The sequence below is a fragment of the Phaenicophaeus curvirostris genome, chromosome 4 (genome assembly GCF_032191515.1).
Source record: "Phaenicophaeus curvirostris isolate KB17595 chromosome 4, BPBGC_Pcur_1.0, whole genome shotgun sequence".
NCBI lineage: Eukaryota > Metazoa > Chordata > Aves > Cuculiformes > Cuculidae > Phaenicophaeus > Phaenicophaeus curvirostris.
Window position 1 is genome coordinate 68,412,096 of NC_091395.1, and position 20,223 is coordinate 68,432,318.

General features: G+C 36.6%; 1 protein-coding gene across 2 annotated transcripts in view; it reads right to left on the minus strand.

The window, feature by feature from the left end:
- Positions 1-20,223, minus strand: part of GRK4 (G protein-coupled receptor kinase 4) — a 43,313-nt gene that overhangs the window by 16,581 nt on the left and 6,509 nt on the right. For both annotated transcript variants that reach the window (XR_011337385.1, XM_069856424.1), the window contains exons 2-9: positions 15,772-15,858; positions 14,996-15,108; positions 10,447-10,524; positions 9,114-9,214; positions 7,733-7,825; positions 6,309-6,372; positions 5,415-5,555; positions 3,095-3,285 (exon numbers count right to left, since the gene is read on the minus strand). Coding sequence is in view for 1 of the 2 variants with exons in the window: in XM_069856424.1 (XP_069712525.1) it covers positions 3,095-3,285; positions 5,415-5,555; positions 6,309-6,372; positions 7,733-7,825; positions 9,114-9,214; positions 10,447-10,524; positions 14,996-15,108; positions 15,772-15,858 (868 nt within the window). In the remaining variant the exon portion in view is untranslated. The remainder of the gene's footprint in view (positions 1-3,094; positions 3,286-5,414; positions 5,556-6,308; positions 6,373-7,732; positions 7,826-9,113; positions 9,215-10,446; positions 10,525-14,995; positions 15,109-15,771; positions 15,859-20,223) is intronic.

Genomic DNA, 20,223 nt, shown 5'->3' on the forward strand with positions numbered 1-20,223 from the left:
AGAAAAGTCATGGATGCCCCATCCCTGGAAGTGTTCAAGGCCAGGTTGGATGAGGCTTTGAGCAACTCAATACAGTGGGAGGTGTCTCTGCCTATGGCAGGAAGCTTGGAACTGTATGATCTTTAAGGTCCCTTCTCACCTAACCCATTCCATGATTCTATGAGAACAGCAATTAAGACCCTTTTGGAAAGTAGTTCATCACTCTGTCTTATGCAGATCCTGATCTTGCTCCAAGTATTATCGGACTTTTTATGTAGCAGATGGATGAATAGCTCCACTCCTGCCTGTATGCTTATTTTTCTAATGTCAGCAACATATGGCAAGTTAGAGTTTCACAAGATCCCACTGAACAAGAAAACTGGCTCTACTGCTATCACAGGGCAGTGCCGGGCCCTCCTTCCAGCTCTCCACCTGTTCTAATCTCATGGGAACCCCACGAACAAAATGACACAACAGACTCCAGGGTCCAGACGCTGTTGCCCAAAATTCAGTAATAACTGGTATAAAAGGACATGAAATGTGCAATAAAAATGGATGCTAACAGAGAGGTAAGTTAGGCCTAGTTTTTTCACTTTATGAGGCATTTTGCTACTGACTGCAACACATGCCAAATACAATAAATTCATAGTAAATTTTAACATGACTGCCTTGCATTAAAACTACCATTCTAGAACTGAACAAACTGATGAGATGAACTATTTTACTGCTATCCGCTGACACAGAAGTTCTGAATTTCCCTTCTTCCACTGCCTCCCCAGCACACTTTACTGTGAACTGAGAGATAGCCACAAAAACACATTCAAAGAAACATATTTTATAATGGTTTGAAACAGAATTAAAGGCCACTTTAGCAGTTTAAACTCTTTGTCCAAAAAGATTTTAAACCGCTTCCTTTGAATCTGGAAAACAAATGCAGTAATAGATCTTGAGATACAGCAACAAGAATGCCTTGCTCCTATGTCAGTGGTCCTAGCAGTGTTAAATGCTTTCAAAATGACAGCAAGGTAAGAAAAACATTCCTTCTGTATTTTCTTGCCCTAGAGAACCATAATTTGGAAAAATCAATCACTGAATCAATGAAAACATGCTTCATTTTATTCTCCCCCTGCCAACAATACTAAGACTGGAGGTTGGGAGTGTAACTTCTTTGGTGCGAATCAAATAATTATGACAGATTTTCCAAAGCTTTGTGTTTCTCTAATCATTTATAATCACCGCATTGCTGCATAAATGCATTTCCATAAAGATGTCTGATACAGAATTTTGATCATGTAACTTATCACTGTAATTGGTGACATTCTGAAGACTTCCATGACCACCTGTTTTGGCTTCCTGACTTAAGAACTATACATTTTACAACTATGCTCCTAAATGCATGATACAAAAAGAAGTAAGTATTGGAAAAAACAAGTCAAGACCACCAGGAAAAAAACCTACCATTAGCAAAAGAGAAGAAACAAGACTTTGTTTTACAAAAAGTTAGGCATTTAAGATTAAAAGGTGCTGGGCTGGAACTTCAGAGAGCATAAAATTATCAAAACATTTTCTAGTTTCAGTATTCAAGCATAGTTGAGCCAACAGGTTGTAATTAGAGTCTCCTTTCCTCTGTTTACACACTGGGCAGGAACTTCCTTAGTATGTCCTATACCGAATTGTTTAAATAACACCTTCAGTTATTATCATTAAATTTAAGCCCTTATTTTTCCTCCAAGCATACATATTATTAAGTTACTAACGCATGTACAGCTAACTGTCTCTCAGTCCTTCATTTTGTTATGAACACAGGACTAAAAGTAACTCCCATTCTCTTAATTACGAGGCAATTTTACTCAGAGCTGGCTGCGAAATTACTTTTTTCCTTGCTCATAAATTTAAGGCCATATAAATTCTCACAAATTGGAAACTGACTATTTAGTAGCAGAAAACAAGGCAGAGACCAAGACCGATCCAAAAGAAACCACAACCACTCCAAGACCTGGAATTATGGACAGAGAATACTTTGGATTTGACATATGTTTCAAGGTCTTCTTTTAGACAAAAAGCTAATAAGTTGGGCTTAAATACAAGGGCTGTGGGTTTTTTACTGTTTCTGGGTTGGGTTTTTTTTTGTGGGGAGGGCATGTGTTATTGTTTTGCATTTTAAACAACCAGCTTTATTTCTCTCAGGCAGTGTGAAATGACCTACTTGTAGCTGCTCAAACCATTCATCCTTGCTTCCCTCCTACATGCATGCCAAAACACACTGCAGAACGTCGCAAGATTGGCCAAATTCTTTGAGGAACCACACAAAACAACCAGCTTAAGTCTGATTTACTCTGTGGTTTTGCTGCTTTCTGCTACGTGTATGTTAGTCTTCTGTATCAGGGACAGAAGAGACCACGATTCATTATATCAAATTTATGCAGGATTATACTTTAGAACAAGTGGTATTTGGTGTTACACACCAGAAAGACAAAGAAACATTCTTGGTACAGCACTAAGTTTGTTTCACTTGTTCTGGAATATTAATACATGCCAAGGGTCAAATTATGTACGTACAGAGACAGAAAAGAGCAGCAAGACCATACAATCTCTATGACAATGTATAAGACTTCTGATAATTTCATTAAACTCAAAACCAAAGTGTTATTGGAGGAACCTGAAATAAGAACAGAAGAAAACAGGCAATATTGATTGCAACTGACTTTTTACCCCTTTGGTCATAGCAAGCAATGCAGCAAGGGCCTTCCTACAGTCTTCTGTGAACTTCTGCTTTAGAGTGGGTAGGAATGCAATCCCATGTTCCTAAAACTAACTTATTTGAATTACTAGTGAGTTTGCTTTGTAAATCATAACTGACTTTCATTTTACACACAAACCTCAAATCAACTTTATAATGTTTTAGAATATAGCAAGTATCTAGACTTAAATTAACAGTAAGAAGACAAATAAGATCAGTAATTCAGAAGGACATGCCACAAAAACGACAACTAAATGTTTTTTGCTTCCTTTACTATGAAGTTGAAGTGTAAATTTGTTTTGGGAGCAAACAATATATTCAATGGTGAATAGACATGGAAAATTCAAGGTATGAGTGACTGTAGCTGACACTCACCTGTAAACAATTCTCTCCTTCTGCAAATCCTCCAGACCACAGCATAGTTCTGCAGCATAGAAAATGGCCCTTTCTTCATCAAAACCAGGATTTCCCATGTTATATATATGAAACTTCAAATCCCCTCCATTCATTATGGTTAATACTAAACACAGGGCATCTTTTGTCTCATATGTATAGGATAAACTAACCTAAAAATGGAGCAAAGGGAGAAGGCAACCATTATTCATTCATAACCCCCAATACAATACACAGCCGTTTTTTCTGATGCAAAGCAACATATGAATCCTTTTTTAAACAAAAAAGAACAAAATAGCCAAGTAGAGAATCACTCAGAGTACCCGAAGACACAAAGGAATTTAGACTAATTTCCATGTTTACATAAACCCTATAAAACCATCACCATGCAAAGGTCAGTGACATATCTGTTAAGATACCACAGAGCTCCATCCCGACAATACATTTATTGATGATAGCTCTTAATAGTCTTCTTTCTCACTGTATTTGGAATGTGGTGCTTATAGGCAAGGAAGAACACCACTTTTTTCTTCAGAGTTTAGGTAATTCATAATTCAATAATAAACCCATACTCTTCCTCCAGAAGCATAAATCCAATATTAAATAATGGAATTATACAAACATACAAGTCAGCTACTCAGGGCAAGGGCTCCTATTTGGTTGCCTTAAACTGACACACCCAGCATTAATGGCTTTACTTGTGACACAAGTATGTTCCACTACCCACTTCCAAGCCAGCATTACTGCAGGTCCTAGGTCTAGGTCTTCTCTGTTGTATCAAAAAAAGCATAGTGTGGCAAAAGTAAAATAAGTTATGCTCAATCCTATAAAGCGATTCCAAATTCAGCTTTGATCAATTATTGAAGTATAGTATTTACATATATTGAAAAAGATATTACTCAAAACCATAAGTTGCACTCATCTTGGGTATCTCTACAACTAGTAAGTTCTGGATTTATTCAGGTTATTTCTGGATTCAATCAATTCAAGCCCATGCGTATTGTGATTAAAAAAAACAGCATATTTATCCAAAATATTATTTATAATCATTTAAAATACATGAATATATCTGGTCAGCAGGTTCTTCGTTTTTCTTTTAGCTGGCAGCATTCCACAGGAGGTTTTTAAATACACAAAGCTTATCAGAAAATGTACACATACATATTTTATACGTTCATACATATATTTGTTTATAAATAATTTCCACCATCCTCTAATACAGGTACTCTAAAATTCTCTCTGAACAACAATAAAAAATTTATCAGTAAATGGATTTAAAAATGACAACATTTCAGTGAAAAAATAAACCTTCCTTCGGGGAAGTTCACTTGGTGTATCTTTGATTATTCTAATTTATTTCACTGTTTAGTAATTAGACCTCCTAACAGACTAAAATTTACGTGATAGCATCAGGTTGAAGATTTGAGACTAAGATATCCATTCTGTGAAATTTCTATTAAAAAGTTATGTTAATTGTTTCACATCCAAGAAACCTCTTTAAACCTTTGCAAACAGCAAAGAAATATAACTAACCTGGTTTAATATACCAATCAGATTTCACGTTTGTCTTGAAATGTACGAGCAACAGAGTAATGAATCCTATGAAAATACCTAAGGCTATAAGAACTAATAAAAAAACCACAGAAATGCAGGATATGCAACTTTGAATGGCAATTAAATGGCAGACTCTCACGAAGTCAACCCTTTGTAAGTGTGCCTGCAAATGATCTGCAAAAATGAAATTAGAAATCAACATAAATTATAAGAAAATAGGTGTATGGCAGCAAAGAAAGAAGTCAAAATAAAAAAAATAGACAGCAATGCATTGGAAGAAGAAACAGAAGAGAAATAGAGAAGGAAAAAATAGTATGGAATAAAGGATATGGAATAACCTCTGTATTAAAGATTGGCAAAGTAGAAACAGAATTTAAGTGATTATTCAAGTCTGAGTACAACAGAATAATCTATTCATCTTTAAACAGAGGATAAAGGTTCAGTGGCATCAGCACCCTGAGACACAACCTAATGTTTTGGTCATAAGTGAGAAATAAAGCAGGTAGACTGAAACTAATTCAATATCTGATAAAAAAAGTCCTCTGCACAGAACCACTCATGATCATACACAAACTGCTCACAATCACACACAAAAAATACTTCTTTTTATATCTATTTCTCTCAGCCGTCATGCATTCTCTAAATCAATTTTAAAAAGTCTCATGCCCACAAGCTCCTGGAAGAGACTGAAATGAAGCAAACTAAGCAAGACAAACTTCTGAGAATAAGACCAGAAGTCGATACTTACTACAAACCTACTATTCACTTTTTCTAGAATTCTTTTTTCATTTAGAGCCATTGATTCTCCTTTCCTCTTCTTTATTCTCTTTTTTTCTAGCTTTTTACAAGCATACATTTTTCCTGTTGCTCGTACTTGACAGGCACACACCTTAAAAAGAAAAAAGGTTTATCAGAGATGCCACAGGGCTTTTTTAGATTTTTTTTTTCCCCAAGAAGATAAAATTTTATTTTCCTTTTTTGAAACTCTTCATTAAAAAGAAAATTAAGGTCTGTAAGCATCGACACAGAGCTTTTACCCATGGAACAATTCTGAAGAGTCTCAAAAGCTGTAACAGAAGCAGAAGAAGCGGTGGTACAGGAGCAAACCCATTTTTGCTGGGGTTGAATAGTACAGTAAAACTGTGGATCTTGTGTTGGCAAAACACCTGACTGGTAATAGGATATGTCTAGCCAAGCAGAGCAGAGGACAAATGTCCACACCATAATCAAGTGGAAAAAAGACAATGATAATTTAGTAACCCACCTTCCTCTTCAATACAGGGCTCTGGTTAAAAACACGTAGGGGAAAAAAAGCTCAATGAATTATAAACAGAATTAATAAAATCTGTATCATCTTATTAAGCATATGGATATTCTATGTAATAATTAAGTAGAAACTACATTCTCATTGTCAAATGAAATCTCTAACCAGAAGCAACTGTTGTCAGTGGAAGCTTTCTCTAGCTTTGTGCATGACCTACAATACTGACACTAACACATTAAAAGTAAATAGCTGGGATTGAGGACAGTTTGTCAAGTGATTTGTCAAATGTAGTCAAGAGTTAAAAGAATGCTTCTCTGCCATATTAACCTCTTTTTTTGTGCCTTAAGAATTGCCTCACAAAGATACTTCCGTACTCACCTCTCCAAATCCACCTTTGCCTAGTACTCGGTAGTGCCTAAATGTGTGTTTGGTTACTGGTTGCCTGTTTAATAGAAAGAAGCAATTACTGCAACAGGAATTACAAGAGTTAGTAATCCCTTCCCCACTCCAAGGTCTGTCTCCATTTTCTCCTTCCTGTTCTATGACATCTTACTCAACTACAGTTGCCTTGACCTCATGAAGACAGTATGATAACAAGCCGAATATCAGATGAAAGGGGTGCTCCGATTAGAAACACTGGCTCCCTCGTGTGGTCACCAGACATTCACAATAGCAGGAAGAAAAGCTGATGAGTTACGTCTTGCTGTTTACAGTCACAGCCTTATCTGTTCTGCCAACAGTCAATTTGTCACCTCCAGTTATCTCCCTTAGTTGCTTTTACAGAGGTTGCTTTTCAATGACATCATGCTTACAATGCAGCATTTAGAAGGTAAATGGTTTCTGATTTTGCTTTGCTGTTTTGCCTTTTTAAAAAAAGAAAAACTTGTGGTATGCAACAGCAATTCAAGAGCCGAAATGTTACTGTACTGATGTAGGGGAAGAAGAACAGATAACTGGAGGCATTAAAGGCATCAGCCATTCTATGCTAGAACACTCCTAAACTTGTATGAGAGTAGGGCTATTTCGCGGTGGGGGTTTTGTTTTAAAAAAGCATTGTTAGTGCAGCTTTGTTTTGAGGACAACAAACAGAGGCTCACTTGGTAGAGAATTTGGACTGTTTAAGTAGCTTCCCTAGTTCTTTTTGTGGCTTTTGCTACTACTTCAGTCAACTAAAGACACTGGATAATTGGAATTTACCATAAAATTAATGCTCAAGGACCTTAATGTCTGAACATGTGATCATGATAGCCAGCAGTGCTGAATTAGAATCGATTTGTACCAATTTCAGCCTTCTTAAAGAGTCTGGACACTCATTTAGTATTGATTTTAAAGCCCAAACTAGATCCTGATACAAATCTTGCTGTCTTGTAATTACTAGATCTGTGTCTGTACCACCCAGAAAAACTGCTTAGCTACTCAGTCACTCAGTGGGTTATAAAACTAGATTAATCTCCTTATTAACTACTAATTAGACCGAGTTTGAAACTAAATGGATAATGTCATTCCAAAGAAAGATTGCTATCCCATTGCACACAACAGCCAAACATATACCTATATGACAATAAATCTGCATTTACCTAATACAGATTTACCATTTAACAACTACTGGACAGATATTTCCATTGGAATATTAGCTCTCCTGCTGTTCCATCTACATGATTCTTTACACCTTGCCTTTCAGATTATAATTTCGTAGACAGGCAGTGCCATTTGTTAGGGTTCTGCAGCATTTCTAGCATAACAAGCAGAACTGGCCACAAAGCAAAGCAAAATTATAATGAAAACATTATAAACAAACTTACTTTTCCAGCCATTTCCACTGTAAAAAACGGGAAAAATACACACTTTCTTGGTAAGCTTCGAAAGGTCTTCTACTTAGGTACTCATGGACAATTCTAGCAATAGGAAAATACAATTAATCTTGTACTGAAAAAAAATGATGAAGCAGGAGATGCTATCAATCTCTTAACATATACTTAAACACATCAGTGAAGCTGTAGGCAGAAAAACCATTGTCAATGGCTTTTAGCTAGAGGTCTCACAAAGTGAGTGGCTGTCACATAAAACTGTGCCTGTCAAAACACCAGTGCTTGCCAAACTGCTGTTATTTATAGTAACGAGAAAGTTCGGCCTCTGCGTTTTCATTAAATGCCTTCAAGCCCACCCAAACATAAGCCTCTTGGTACCTGCATAAGGCAAGTATGATGCCACAAATAAGACCTCTGAAAGATGTTTTCAGGGAAGTATCTACAAGTTTTCGTACACTCTTAAGATTGTTGAATTTTATTCTGGGATTTGAAACCAAAGTACTAAATGCTACATCCACACCTGAACACCAGGTACTTTATTATTCCCCTTAAACCAAATACCTGGGGAGGGAGGATAACTACAAGTCACCCAAATTGTATTCATATATTTACTGGACAGAAGAAACAGGGTGACTTACATGACATCCACCATTTGAGACATGTTTTACCAGATGTTCTCACATACCTTATACTCTCAGCTTGTTATAAACTATGCTTTTTTTTTGTTGCCAGTGAGATGACCCAAACACTGACAAAACATGTTGCAATCCTTCAGACACGACCAAGCATGCCTTGAAGAACCAGTAATATTAGAAACATAAAAGCTTTAAAGACATGCAACACTGGTAAACATGTACCATCCCTCCAAGAAAAGCCTTCCCTGCTGCTGCTGCATGGAGTATCACTTTATGACTTCAGAACAAAACAAAGCTGTATTTGTTTGTGTTAACCATCACAACTGACCCTCTAATCTGACATCTTAATGCAATGAATAACTGTTGGCTTCAGTTCAACTCATTTTCAAGAGCCATATATCGTATAACATTGTTCAGAAACCTTTCAAGCTCCAGTTTATAACTTCGTAATTTTCTGAGTGCCTTCGGAAATACTATTTTAACTCACAGAATACTTGACAGCAGACAATAGAACAATTTTATGCAAAAACAGCACTGAAGAAAAAGCTCTGCAGAACTCGAATGTCTAAATCACACCTGAAGGAAACCTAGTCCTTCAATAATCTGTTCCAAATTTCTTACGTACACTCATTTCAGAGACCAAACACTCCTGGTGTAATAACATCACCCTCTATTTTTCTCGAAAAATCACACAGATCTCCTGTGATACTCAAACTTAGCACTATGCAGTTTTAACTTACCTAGTACAGTCCATAAAAAGATCCTTAGAAGGGTTCTTTTCCAGTCTTGCTCTACATTCATTTACTGTTTCCTGAGGTATTTCTGGCAAGTGTGCTGCAGACTTTCCATAATTTAAAAAGAAAAAAGGCAACAATGAAAGCAATTTTGTAAATCACTACAACAACAGAATTTTTGTATTGTGAAAAAAAAAAAGCGAAGTGAAATACAACTTCTATTAGAAAAAAAAGGAAATGAATGTTTTGGCTAAAAAGAAAACCAAGAAAGTTGCATTCAGGCAAAATTTTTATTTGTTCCCTATTGCAGAAAAATGCATTGAAAGCCATTACAGCTATTTACTATGTCAGTATTTGGAGAAACAAACCTGGCAGTAAGTCAAATTTCTTCTCCTTTCCATAAGCAAATGTCTAATTATATATCCACAGAAAAGCTTCTACTGGATACCTTATAGAGGCCTTCCAGCACCTGAAAGGGGCTACAAGAATGCTGGGGAGAAGCCTTTTACAAGGGCATGAAGTGATAGAAAGAGGGGAAATAGCTTTAAATTGGAAGGGGGAAGATTTAGATTAGACATTAGGAAGAAATTATTCACAATGAGGATGGTGAAGCCCTGGCACAGCTTTCCCAGGGAAGTTGTGGCTGCCCCATCTCTGGAGGTGTTCAAGGCCAGGCTGGATGGGGCCTTGAGCAGCCTGATCTAGTGGGAGGTGTTGGATTGGAACTGGATGGTCCCCAAGGTCCCTTCCAACCCAAATCATTCAATGATACCAAAGAACAAATTTTTAAAAATCAAGTGCAGTCACATCTAATATATGCAAAAGATCCACTATTAATGGTCTCCATGCAAAATACAAAGAAACCGAATGCTCTAGAACAAAACAACACAACATTTGCCTTTGTGAAAACCTGCAACAACTCTGAAAATTTATAGCAAACCAACCAAGGCCACACAGGAGTCTGAAAGAAGACCAAGTATTTCAAGAATTCCTCGTCCTTACATCTTCAGACTAGAAAACTCTGAGTTAGATTCTAAATGAGTTTGTTTGAAAAAAAAAAAAAAAAAGATCTTTACTTGAGACCAGTATTTTAATTACAAAACATAGGGAAATAAATCATAATGGCACTAGTCTTAAAAGCAGACATGTCACGGTTTCTGCTCAAGAATCTGGTAAGAGATTCACGATTTTAGAAGGCAGCATACCTTTCAGAAAGACAAAAATGGAAGTAATGAAGTTTGAATGTAAATTTATTATAATGAATGCAACCACTTGGATCTCTATTTATCTGACATTTACAAACCGCTTGAGAAAATATTTTTCAATGTATTATATTTACCCCATTAGTGAAGTACGTCTCCAAAACTTTTAGGCCACAGTCTATACGCTTTTCATCTGAAGATACCTCATATTCTGCCTAGAGGAATGGAATTGAAGATTAAAATATGTTCAGAGCTATTTGGTATTACAGTGTTCTACAGGATGCTAAATAATTTTTATCATGAATAACACAATGCTCCTAATATGAAGCTACTGAAGGCTCTCATTGTTTAAAATCTATTTACAGATTTTTAGGCTCCATGTTGAAACATGTATGAAGAACAGTCTCAAGAAAAAAAAAAAGCATATCCAATCTAACTTTTGGAAAACATACAAAAACTAATAATTAGTTTAAATGTAATTACAGAAAATGCATCCTAGAAGTAAAATTAGATCAATTACAATGAGATATTATTTATGTAGTATTGTATGACAGAATGAACCAGATGGGAAATAATTAAATAAGAGTACAATAATCAGCTTTTTCTTCACGGCACTATTTTTTTGTCTTCATGTATTTTTCTTTGCTACAGGTCTTGGATAAAAGAAGGATAAAACTACTACTCTTTACAAGGTGAAGTTAACTGGAAATAAGTGAATTCTAAGCCAAACCCTACTTTATGCTTTGAGAAAGTACAAATGAGGAGACACAAAATTGCATGAAGTTTTTGACTTAGCAATATATGATGCTGTGATGCAGAAAAAGACCATTGTGCAATACAGTGCATTTTGCAGATAAACAGCTGGCAGCTTACCCAAGCTCCAGAGGTAGCTACTTATGAAAAAAGAAAACCAAACACAAACCAAATAAAAATTTTGAAAAAAATCAATAGACTACCTACTATAAATAATTTTATGGAAAAATCTAGAAGCAGACATCAGAAGTTACAACGTTTAAAGACAATCTGAGGAAAGATGAATTAGATTAATGCAATCTCAAACAGTAACCTGTACTAGTTTCGTAAGCTGGGCCAACTCAATCAAAGCTTATTTCACATCTCAGACCATAAATGCATGCACCTAGGAACAAAGAATACATGGCAGACCTCCAGAACGGAGAACTGTATCACACAGACTAACAGTTCGGTGCATTGGGACAACCACCATTAAGAACCTCATAGGAAGTTACAAGCGATTGATCTAATTGGAAGAGAAGCTACATGCCTTTATGAAGAAAACTATTGCACTGATAAGTGACAGTTCAAGAACCAAACATGCACACAGTACTGAAAATAACAGAATCCCTGAACTCCAGTTCAGCAATCAATTGCAATCAACCCACGCTGACTCACTACTAAGTCATCAACACCTTTTTCTGCTGAGACATTATGGAATCAACCACTTCAGCACAGTACTCAAATCCATAAACAACTGCAAGCCATTGCTTTTTCTACTTAAATTCCACAATTATCAGCCCAATGGTAAAGAATTCTTCTGCAACTACCAAACAACCTGAGCAGGTCAGAAAAGTTAATCAACCACAGCAGTGCGCTTAAAACCTTTACCTTTTTCAATTATGCCAAAGTAGTCACTAACTTAATGTAATACAAACAGGCATCCTGTTTCAAGCAGATGCTGTAATTTCAAAGGAAGTTAAAGAGACAGCCCTGTCAACTAATTTCTGTTACTCTCGGAGCTTAAGAGGGAAGTTTGAGCTCTTACCCATTCTTTTTCATACTTGAGTAACCTTCTCCCCGGCTAGTGAAATGAGTCACTAGATGATTGGATAACTGTAATTCCTCACTTGAATTTCTGTCACTTGTGTTCAATTATTTCACAACTCTCTTTCTGTAGAGCCAAGCTGACTCCAGACTTTAAAATCACACCTACTCAAGAGCTAAAGCTTACCAGTCTCAGTAATCACCATAGCAGCACTACATTACTGTGATTTTGCCATTTTGGCCTCCTGAAGCAATCGCACCGCTGAAAGCGCACTGTTCAGCGTAATAGTCAGAAAACTCTTTTAATTAAGATGCAAGGCTCTTAAACTCTCTGGCATAAATGCCATATTCTTACTTTAAGAAAGATTAGGTCTAAAATTGATTTAAAACAAAAAGAATTGGCAAAACCCAAGGTAAAAATGCCACAACCTTAGCCTTTAACTTCATGTTACTGCCTTACAAACAAAACCAACAAAAACGCCCTCAACCCAACCCCCTCACCCAAAAAAGTCTTGAATAATTTTGCTGAAGTCCAGTCCAGAAAAGAGAATCAGGCTACCTCAGGAACCATCTGTAAAAAGTAAGTATTTTATCTCACTTCCTTGATCAAGACAAAATGCTAGCTTTCAGATCACAAGAACCACCTATTAGAGATTATCTTAGCTCTTACAAGGTTCCTGGTTCCAGTGATTCCCAAGCGTAATTCTTTCGCAAGGAAGTTAAAAACTGTTTTAAAAAAAATAAATTGTGACGTCATCCCTTATATCAATTACCTTTGCAATGACAGCCTGTGTTAACTCACAGAAGTGTTGCAACCCATATAGGTTGTGTACTTCAAAAACAATTCAAAATTTCCAGCTAGTGTAAAAGAGAGTTACTTCTTGGAGATCACTTCACCTGAAAAATAACATCTGTAGTGCAAAGACATGCCTGCCTTATAGTCATGCATAAGAGTTCTTTATCCTTTGTTCTAAGATTCTGCTACTCCTTATCTAAGCTTTTAAGGATTAAAAGCATGTACCAAAGTTGTGGTACATCCACAGTTGTCAGTGGTCTCCCCACGGTACTATTCTCATTAACGGGTCTTATTTATATTCATTTCAGGATATTTAGCTCCACCATTTGGGATTTCCATTCAATTCTTTCTACATCTCCAACTGTCAAACAGGCTTCTGGAATCTGGTGCTAGAACAGCTTCTAAGAGTCCTAAGGCTATGGCGAAATGCACCTCGGGGGTAAGCCTAATAGCACAAAGATTCATTGACAAATATAAGGCAATTCTTTTTATTTGCCCCAGAGATCCTTTTTAGCTGATCAAGTGCTTCAGTTTATACTCCCATAGGGGGAAGGAAGATATGGTGAAGAGGGGCCACAGCAATAATCCCATGTACTTCCTCACACCCTGTACCTTTCAGGGGCATCTTGCATTCTGATACTTTATCAAGGGACACATGTAAGATGCAGCACAACCCTACTTCTATCTTTTTTTGGTCAGTTGAATATAAGAACAAATGCAGGTAGGATGAGGAATTGGCAGCAATCCCAGTTTAAGACCATGTCTTACTGCTGTTGGAATAACTACGAGGCACAAAGAATAAAGTCTGAGCTCTTATTCTCTCCCCTCAAAGACTGCCATGTGCCTGCCTACTCTTCTCATTACTTTCACCCTCCCCACAAGGGTTTTATCTGAGTATTTTTTGCAAAACATGGCTGCAGGCACACTTCCTTCCTCCCCATAGTCTTTAGCATTAGATAACAAGCTGCAAATATATCAAGACAAAGCACTTCCTTTTCCATTAGTCTCCAAAATCTGGTTTCTCTCCTTCCATAGGTGGTTCCCTAAATTTCTATCGCCATTGTATTTTTTTCAATTAGCACATTCTGGCTAGCCTAGGGCTTCCATGCATGTTGCAACATTTTCAAGTGTGTGTTTACAACACTTTCAAGTCTGAGTACCACAAGTAATATTCATTGTACACACAATCCCCTTAGGCTCAAGAAGCCAAGCAGTGTGTCTTTCTAAAATTGTTTCTCTCACTCCCATCATGCCTATTTTTGTAGCTCTCACCATATCAAGACGGCAGAGATTTTATGGCAAATATTAACGTTTTCCTTTAATTAACAGCCAGAGTTTTTCCACATCTATCAGAAGTTTACAGCTTTACAGTTGGCAAAAAGTATATTGCACCGTGTTTTCATGTATGCAGCATTAGAGAAGAGATACGCTTTGAGAACATTAATATTTTAAAAATTATTGTGTTTTAACCCTGGTAAGCAGCTAAGCCCCTCAGAGCCGTTTGTTTGCTCACTCACCTCTGTGATAATCAGGAGGGTAAAAGAGAGAGAACTGGTGGGTTGAGATAAAGACAGTTTAATAGAAAAAGCAAAGCTGCACGCACAAGCAAAGCAAAACAAGCAATTGATTCACTTCACAGACAGGCAGATGTTTAGTCACCTCCAGGAAAGCAGAGCTTCATCATCATGCATAATGGCTACTTGGCAAGATAAACACCGTAACTCTAACTTCCCCCTTACTCTTTCTTTCTCCCAGCTTTTATTGCTGAGCACGCTGACATATGATGGGACATCCTTTTGGTCAGCTGGGATCAGCTGTCCTGGCTGTGTCCCCTCCCAGCCTCTTGTGTACCCTCAGCCTACTCACTAGTGGGACAACATGAGACACAGAAGGCGTTGGCCTTCTGCACCCTTCTGCACCCTTCAGCAATAACTAAAACATCCTTATCAACATTGTTTTGCTCAAAAATCCAAAACATAGCACAGCATGAGCGCAAATGAAGAAAATTAACTCTATCCCAGCCAAAACCAGCACAAAAATTAAACTTTTTACAAACAAAAATGTATAACCTATTGCCTACTGACATCTACTTCCAACTTCTCGCTGCTTACCACTGCATCCAGAAATTCAATGCATCTTTTCAACTCTGGTCTGGAATCACAGAACTGTCTGAAGAGAAGTCTTCCTATTGGCTGCTTGTCACAAAGCTGGCTATAGTCTCTTTCTGAGAAAGAAATAAAAAGTAAATATTTGCTTTTATCTTTGTCAAAGCACAGTCCTTACTGCCATTTGAGAATAGGTCAGAGAAACATCACTAAAACATGAAGAATTTACATTAACAAATTTAGCAAAGGAATCAGTGCCATGCAACGATCCCAAAGAACAGTACAACACTCACTTCCAGACACATTAGTCTTTAAGACTATCACATTTATTAAAAACGCATTGAATGAAAAAGTTAAGTTTCATTAGGGTTGCAGAGTGGAAAGTAACAATACTGTAAAATAGCAATCCTAAAGCAAACAACACTGTTTGGAAAGAAAGAATAAAAGATAATAACAGAAAAGGGAAAAAAATACCACAAGACATTAAGGAAAAAAGTGAAATATATTACTACACCATTCAAATTACATTATGATTCCTTTTACTAATACATGACTTAGTAAATTTATCCTTTAGGAGCAGGTTTTTTTAACAAACAAGGTGCTTTTATCTTCTAAATTTTTCTTCCTATAAATTCTTCATCACATTAAAAGTTTTAATAGTTTTTTTGGTAATTAGCAATCAGAAGCAAGACACAATACTTGCAGTTAACACCACCAAGCTCTTACCCTTCCTTCTCAAAAAAAAAAAAAAAAAAAATCAGACCATTCCACAGGACACCTACCAATCGAGGATCTAATACCTTCACAATGACTAACAGGTGGCAACTTCAGCATCTCTCTCCATTTTTTACTACGCCCACTCCGTTTGCCTAGAAGAAAAATATGAGTAATGTAAAACAGAATACTTTATCAGAATGAAATAAACCATAACACTAGCATAAAATTAGGTCACTTCTACAGATCTGTCACCATTTTTCATGCTTCAAAAGAAATCCATCTACAGTGATAACCAAAACAAAACCTGATATAAAAGAACTTTTATACAAAGCACTAAAAAATGCAGGAAGTCCTCTGCAATACAAATATTTCACATTTTGGCTGTGCATACAGAATATCTTCACAGAGACAAGGCAAATATCGAGGTATTCTGAAAATTACATACAAACCAGAAACATAAAATATCTAAGAATTATCTCTCAGCCACGGTGAACGATGGAAGATGTTGAAGTTGAGTAATAAAACGCATAGAATAATGTTTTAGAACACATATTTTGATAATCAAGTTGTAAATAAACATTCTCTTTATTTTTTGAGGGCAGTAATAGTAATAAGAGTAGACTCCACTAATAAATAAGTAGGCATTGCTCAAATACACACCATTTATTCTAGACTACAGCAATATATAGGTTATCAGGAAGGACTTAGCTGTTGTAGAATTCAGGTCTTTTCAATGCTTCAGATTTCACAGCACTAATATTAAACTGATTTTTAAACTTACTATGGTATTTTTTCAATTGTTTCTCAAAAACATATGTTTTCCATTTTCTATGTTAAACTGGAATTTTAGCACATTGATCTGAAGAAGCAAATTGCATTTACAGAAGAAATGCATACTTCTCAAATAAAGCAGAGATAGATACAGGAACATATATCTCTATTTTTAATTGCAAAACATTTCAGCGGAAGAGTAATTTTTGTGCAGCAAATTATTTTAAAAGAAGATTTTACTAAGTGATATGGCCAGATGCGTTTCCACATGACAGAACCGTAGCAGAACTGCACAGAAACTTTCTAACTGTACCAAAGCAGTACGTACCGTTAACCACAATGGGAGAGAAAGGAAGGGAGTTACCCTATGTAACTCGAATAGAAACGAAGCAGCGAACAGTACTCAACTCTTTCAGAATTAAATCACTGGGGAGAAAGGAACTAACAGAATAGGTATTAAAAAAAAAAATCCTTCTTCACTCAAATGTACAGCTTCTTGAACAGTTCTACCACTGCAGTCAGAGCAGTTCCAGCTTAGTGTACCTTCGCTCATATCAAATTTCCATGAGCTTTGCCAAAAGGAACATCCACATCTCACTGTGCTGCTGCAACAAAACATTCTCAACTCTACTAGGAAAGTAAACAAATAAGGAATACAAAAACCTTAAAAAGCTGGCTTGCAGAGATTCTTTGAACCAACATTTACTCTCTAAAAAAACTTCTGCATTTCGTTTCCTAACGTTGCTTTGTAAGTTTTTCATTCACCTTCCAAATACATCAAATCTACTTGCCCCATCATACTTAATGCAGTAACAAAACTTACTGTGAATCTGTGATCACCAGCATCATTAAAACAAACTCCAGCTATTTTAACAAAATACTTTTTATATTAAAAAGAAGCTGAATATATGCTTGAAGAATATCAAACCACACAGAGCAAAGAGTATTTCTGACAGAACTGGACAGAAACAAAATCAAGGAATGGTAACACCGACAGCCCCTACACATACATTCCACTGAATGGGAAAGGACTAGGTATAGATTGTATCGCCATGAAAAACAATGGACAGAAGCATCAACTTAATTTTTTTAACCATGTGACTAAAAAAGTACACTAAGCTGCAAAGTCCACAGAAGTTAGAAACTCATCAGAAAGACACATTTGTGCAGGGCACAGTACTGATCAAGAACGATAAACTGACCCAAATTCATACCACAATGCTGTCTGGAAAAAGTAAAAAACTGAACTGTAATATATGCCAAGTATATAACCATATAATCTTCTGAAGCATAATAAAAAAATACCATAGAAAAAATACACAAAAAAACCCCAAACCAAAAAAGAGGATCACTGGTGCATTAAACTTGAAGTCCAACACAACAAATTCTGCCGTATTTTATCCCAAATATCTGGCCAGTTACTTACAATGTAATTATTATGAATTTCCATTTTACAAAAAGAGACCACTTGCAAGAACGTAACTGAATTCACCATCCTATGGAAGTCAATAATGACTACATATAATTTATTAATGATAGGCAAGAATCAAGTGCGTAGGAATATTAACTAAATCAACATGCTTTCTCTTTTCTATGAACTGACTGTTCTTGTATTTACAGCAAATACACAGAAATGGTCTGTGCACCCCAAAAATGTAAAGAGAATGCATGACCTGCATGATTTACAGATAAATTTGGCATTTCTGGTAGAAGTTATGAGAGGAGGCAATATTTGTTTGTCATGTCATTCCCTAACCGCAAAATCCTTTTCCATTTCTGAAGCAGCTTAAAAGAAGTATCAAATCAAATTATAAGAGCTGTGGTTTGTAAATGTCTTAATATTGATTTCAGAGCTTCTATTCTGGACCTCATTCTAAAATACTTCAGATAAAATTCTTCCAGAAAGACCAACAGCTTCCTTTCCAACACAGCAGCAACAAAGCCATTAGGTTAATCTGCTTTATGGTTGACCTATGTGGTTCAGATTAATTACCACTCTTGCCTCTTTCAGATGTAATTGCTGGCTAGAACAATGTCCAATTTGAAGCGACTCATCTTTTACAAAGAGAAGGGCGGATGCAGCAATGCGCCATTACAGTGAGGAAACATTGCAATTACATTTTCAGGTACATGAGAGCCATACCTCCACAAATTACTACTTAGAGTTAGAATTACAGCATTTACCTCTTCACATGTTTTTGCTTCTTAAAAAGCTACATACTAAATTCAGTGAGATCACTGCATTAGAATATAGTATGGGAAAGATGTTTATATGTTTTCATTTTCAACTACTGTTGTTTTTACACTTCAGAGAAACATTTGAAAAATCTGCATAAGGCAAGGCTGTTGGTTAATTCATCAGTAAAACACAACTAGGTGCAGAAAAAGAAACTGTTGGGGCCAAACAAAGCAATCTGCTGTAGAAACAGACTGAGATAAATAATAATATTTTTCAAGTCGTCAGATGGACTTCCCACAGCCACAGGGATCTTCCTTACAGACAGGAACTGTATGTAGCATGACTCTGATTTCACTGAGCATTATTAGTCAGTCTTCCTTGAGACAGAAACTTGGATTCTGTCCTACAGAATGAAAATAGTGAGAATCATTGTACTATCTTAGACTAATAAATATACACAGACTATACATTGTATGGTTTAGTGGCTACTACACTGACACTGAGACTCTGCCCTTGAGCTGTCCACGGACTTCCATGCTTCAGCTTTCTGGCCTGCAAAGTGCAAGTGACGTTTCTCTGTGGTTGAGAACCACACAGCTCCATAGCACTAGCGGTGCACGATTGCTACATCATTCTTGCAAAACTGATTCCACAAACCAGATTGTCAGATACCAACTGAGAAATTCAGACCGGACCACACCCACATAAGCTCTGAAAGCATAAAACTGCAACAAGATGATCTACAACATGCCTTTAACTGTATAACTCAATCAATTGGTTCAGTGAAAAATGCAAAAGAATTGATACAGAAGCTCTACATCATCTACACTGAGATGTATAAGAATAATCCGAGCACATACAGTCTCACAATGCATCTTTCCCCAGTTGCAAGCATGTTTCCCAACAGATTTTAAACTCGCATGAATTCAAATCTTGATCTACCCGCTGCCACATCTTCCTTCAAACCACTCACAAGAAATATTAAAACTGAAAATTCAAAACATTCCTGTTTAACTATGGCCTTACACTACAAAGACATTTGTAAACGCTGCCCACTAATTAACGCCTTTTAATGGTATGTCCTTACTGTACAAGATCCACCTTCCAGGCACAAAACACCACACAACTGATAACCTAGGTTTCAGATCGGAATGGTAACACTAAAGCAACACTAACTTTAGGCTAGGAGACAAGTTGACATATCATCATGCAAGGAAGGCTGTCGTGCTTCCAGTTCCAGAGACAGTTAACACAGTACTGCTTTGTGGGGTCTCTCAAACCTTCCCCACTGTGCAGGTTAGATATATTTTTTGACAACTCATTTCACTGAAAAACAAGCCTGGCCACAGCTTAACTAGGTTTATCAGAGTGGCCTCTTTTATATGGAGAAAGATTTGTCCAGAAGTACGATACACGTTATCTGGCTGGCTCTTGGCAAGTTTACCAGAATCACCCAGCTAAAAATTCAGGTTTTAGCACAAGATAGGCAACTAACTCTTCAGCATTATAAAGGCCAAGGCACTTCTGACCACAGATGCTAGACTGCAAGCAGTTCAATAAATAAACA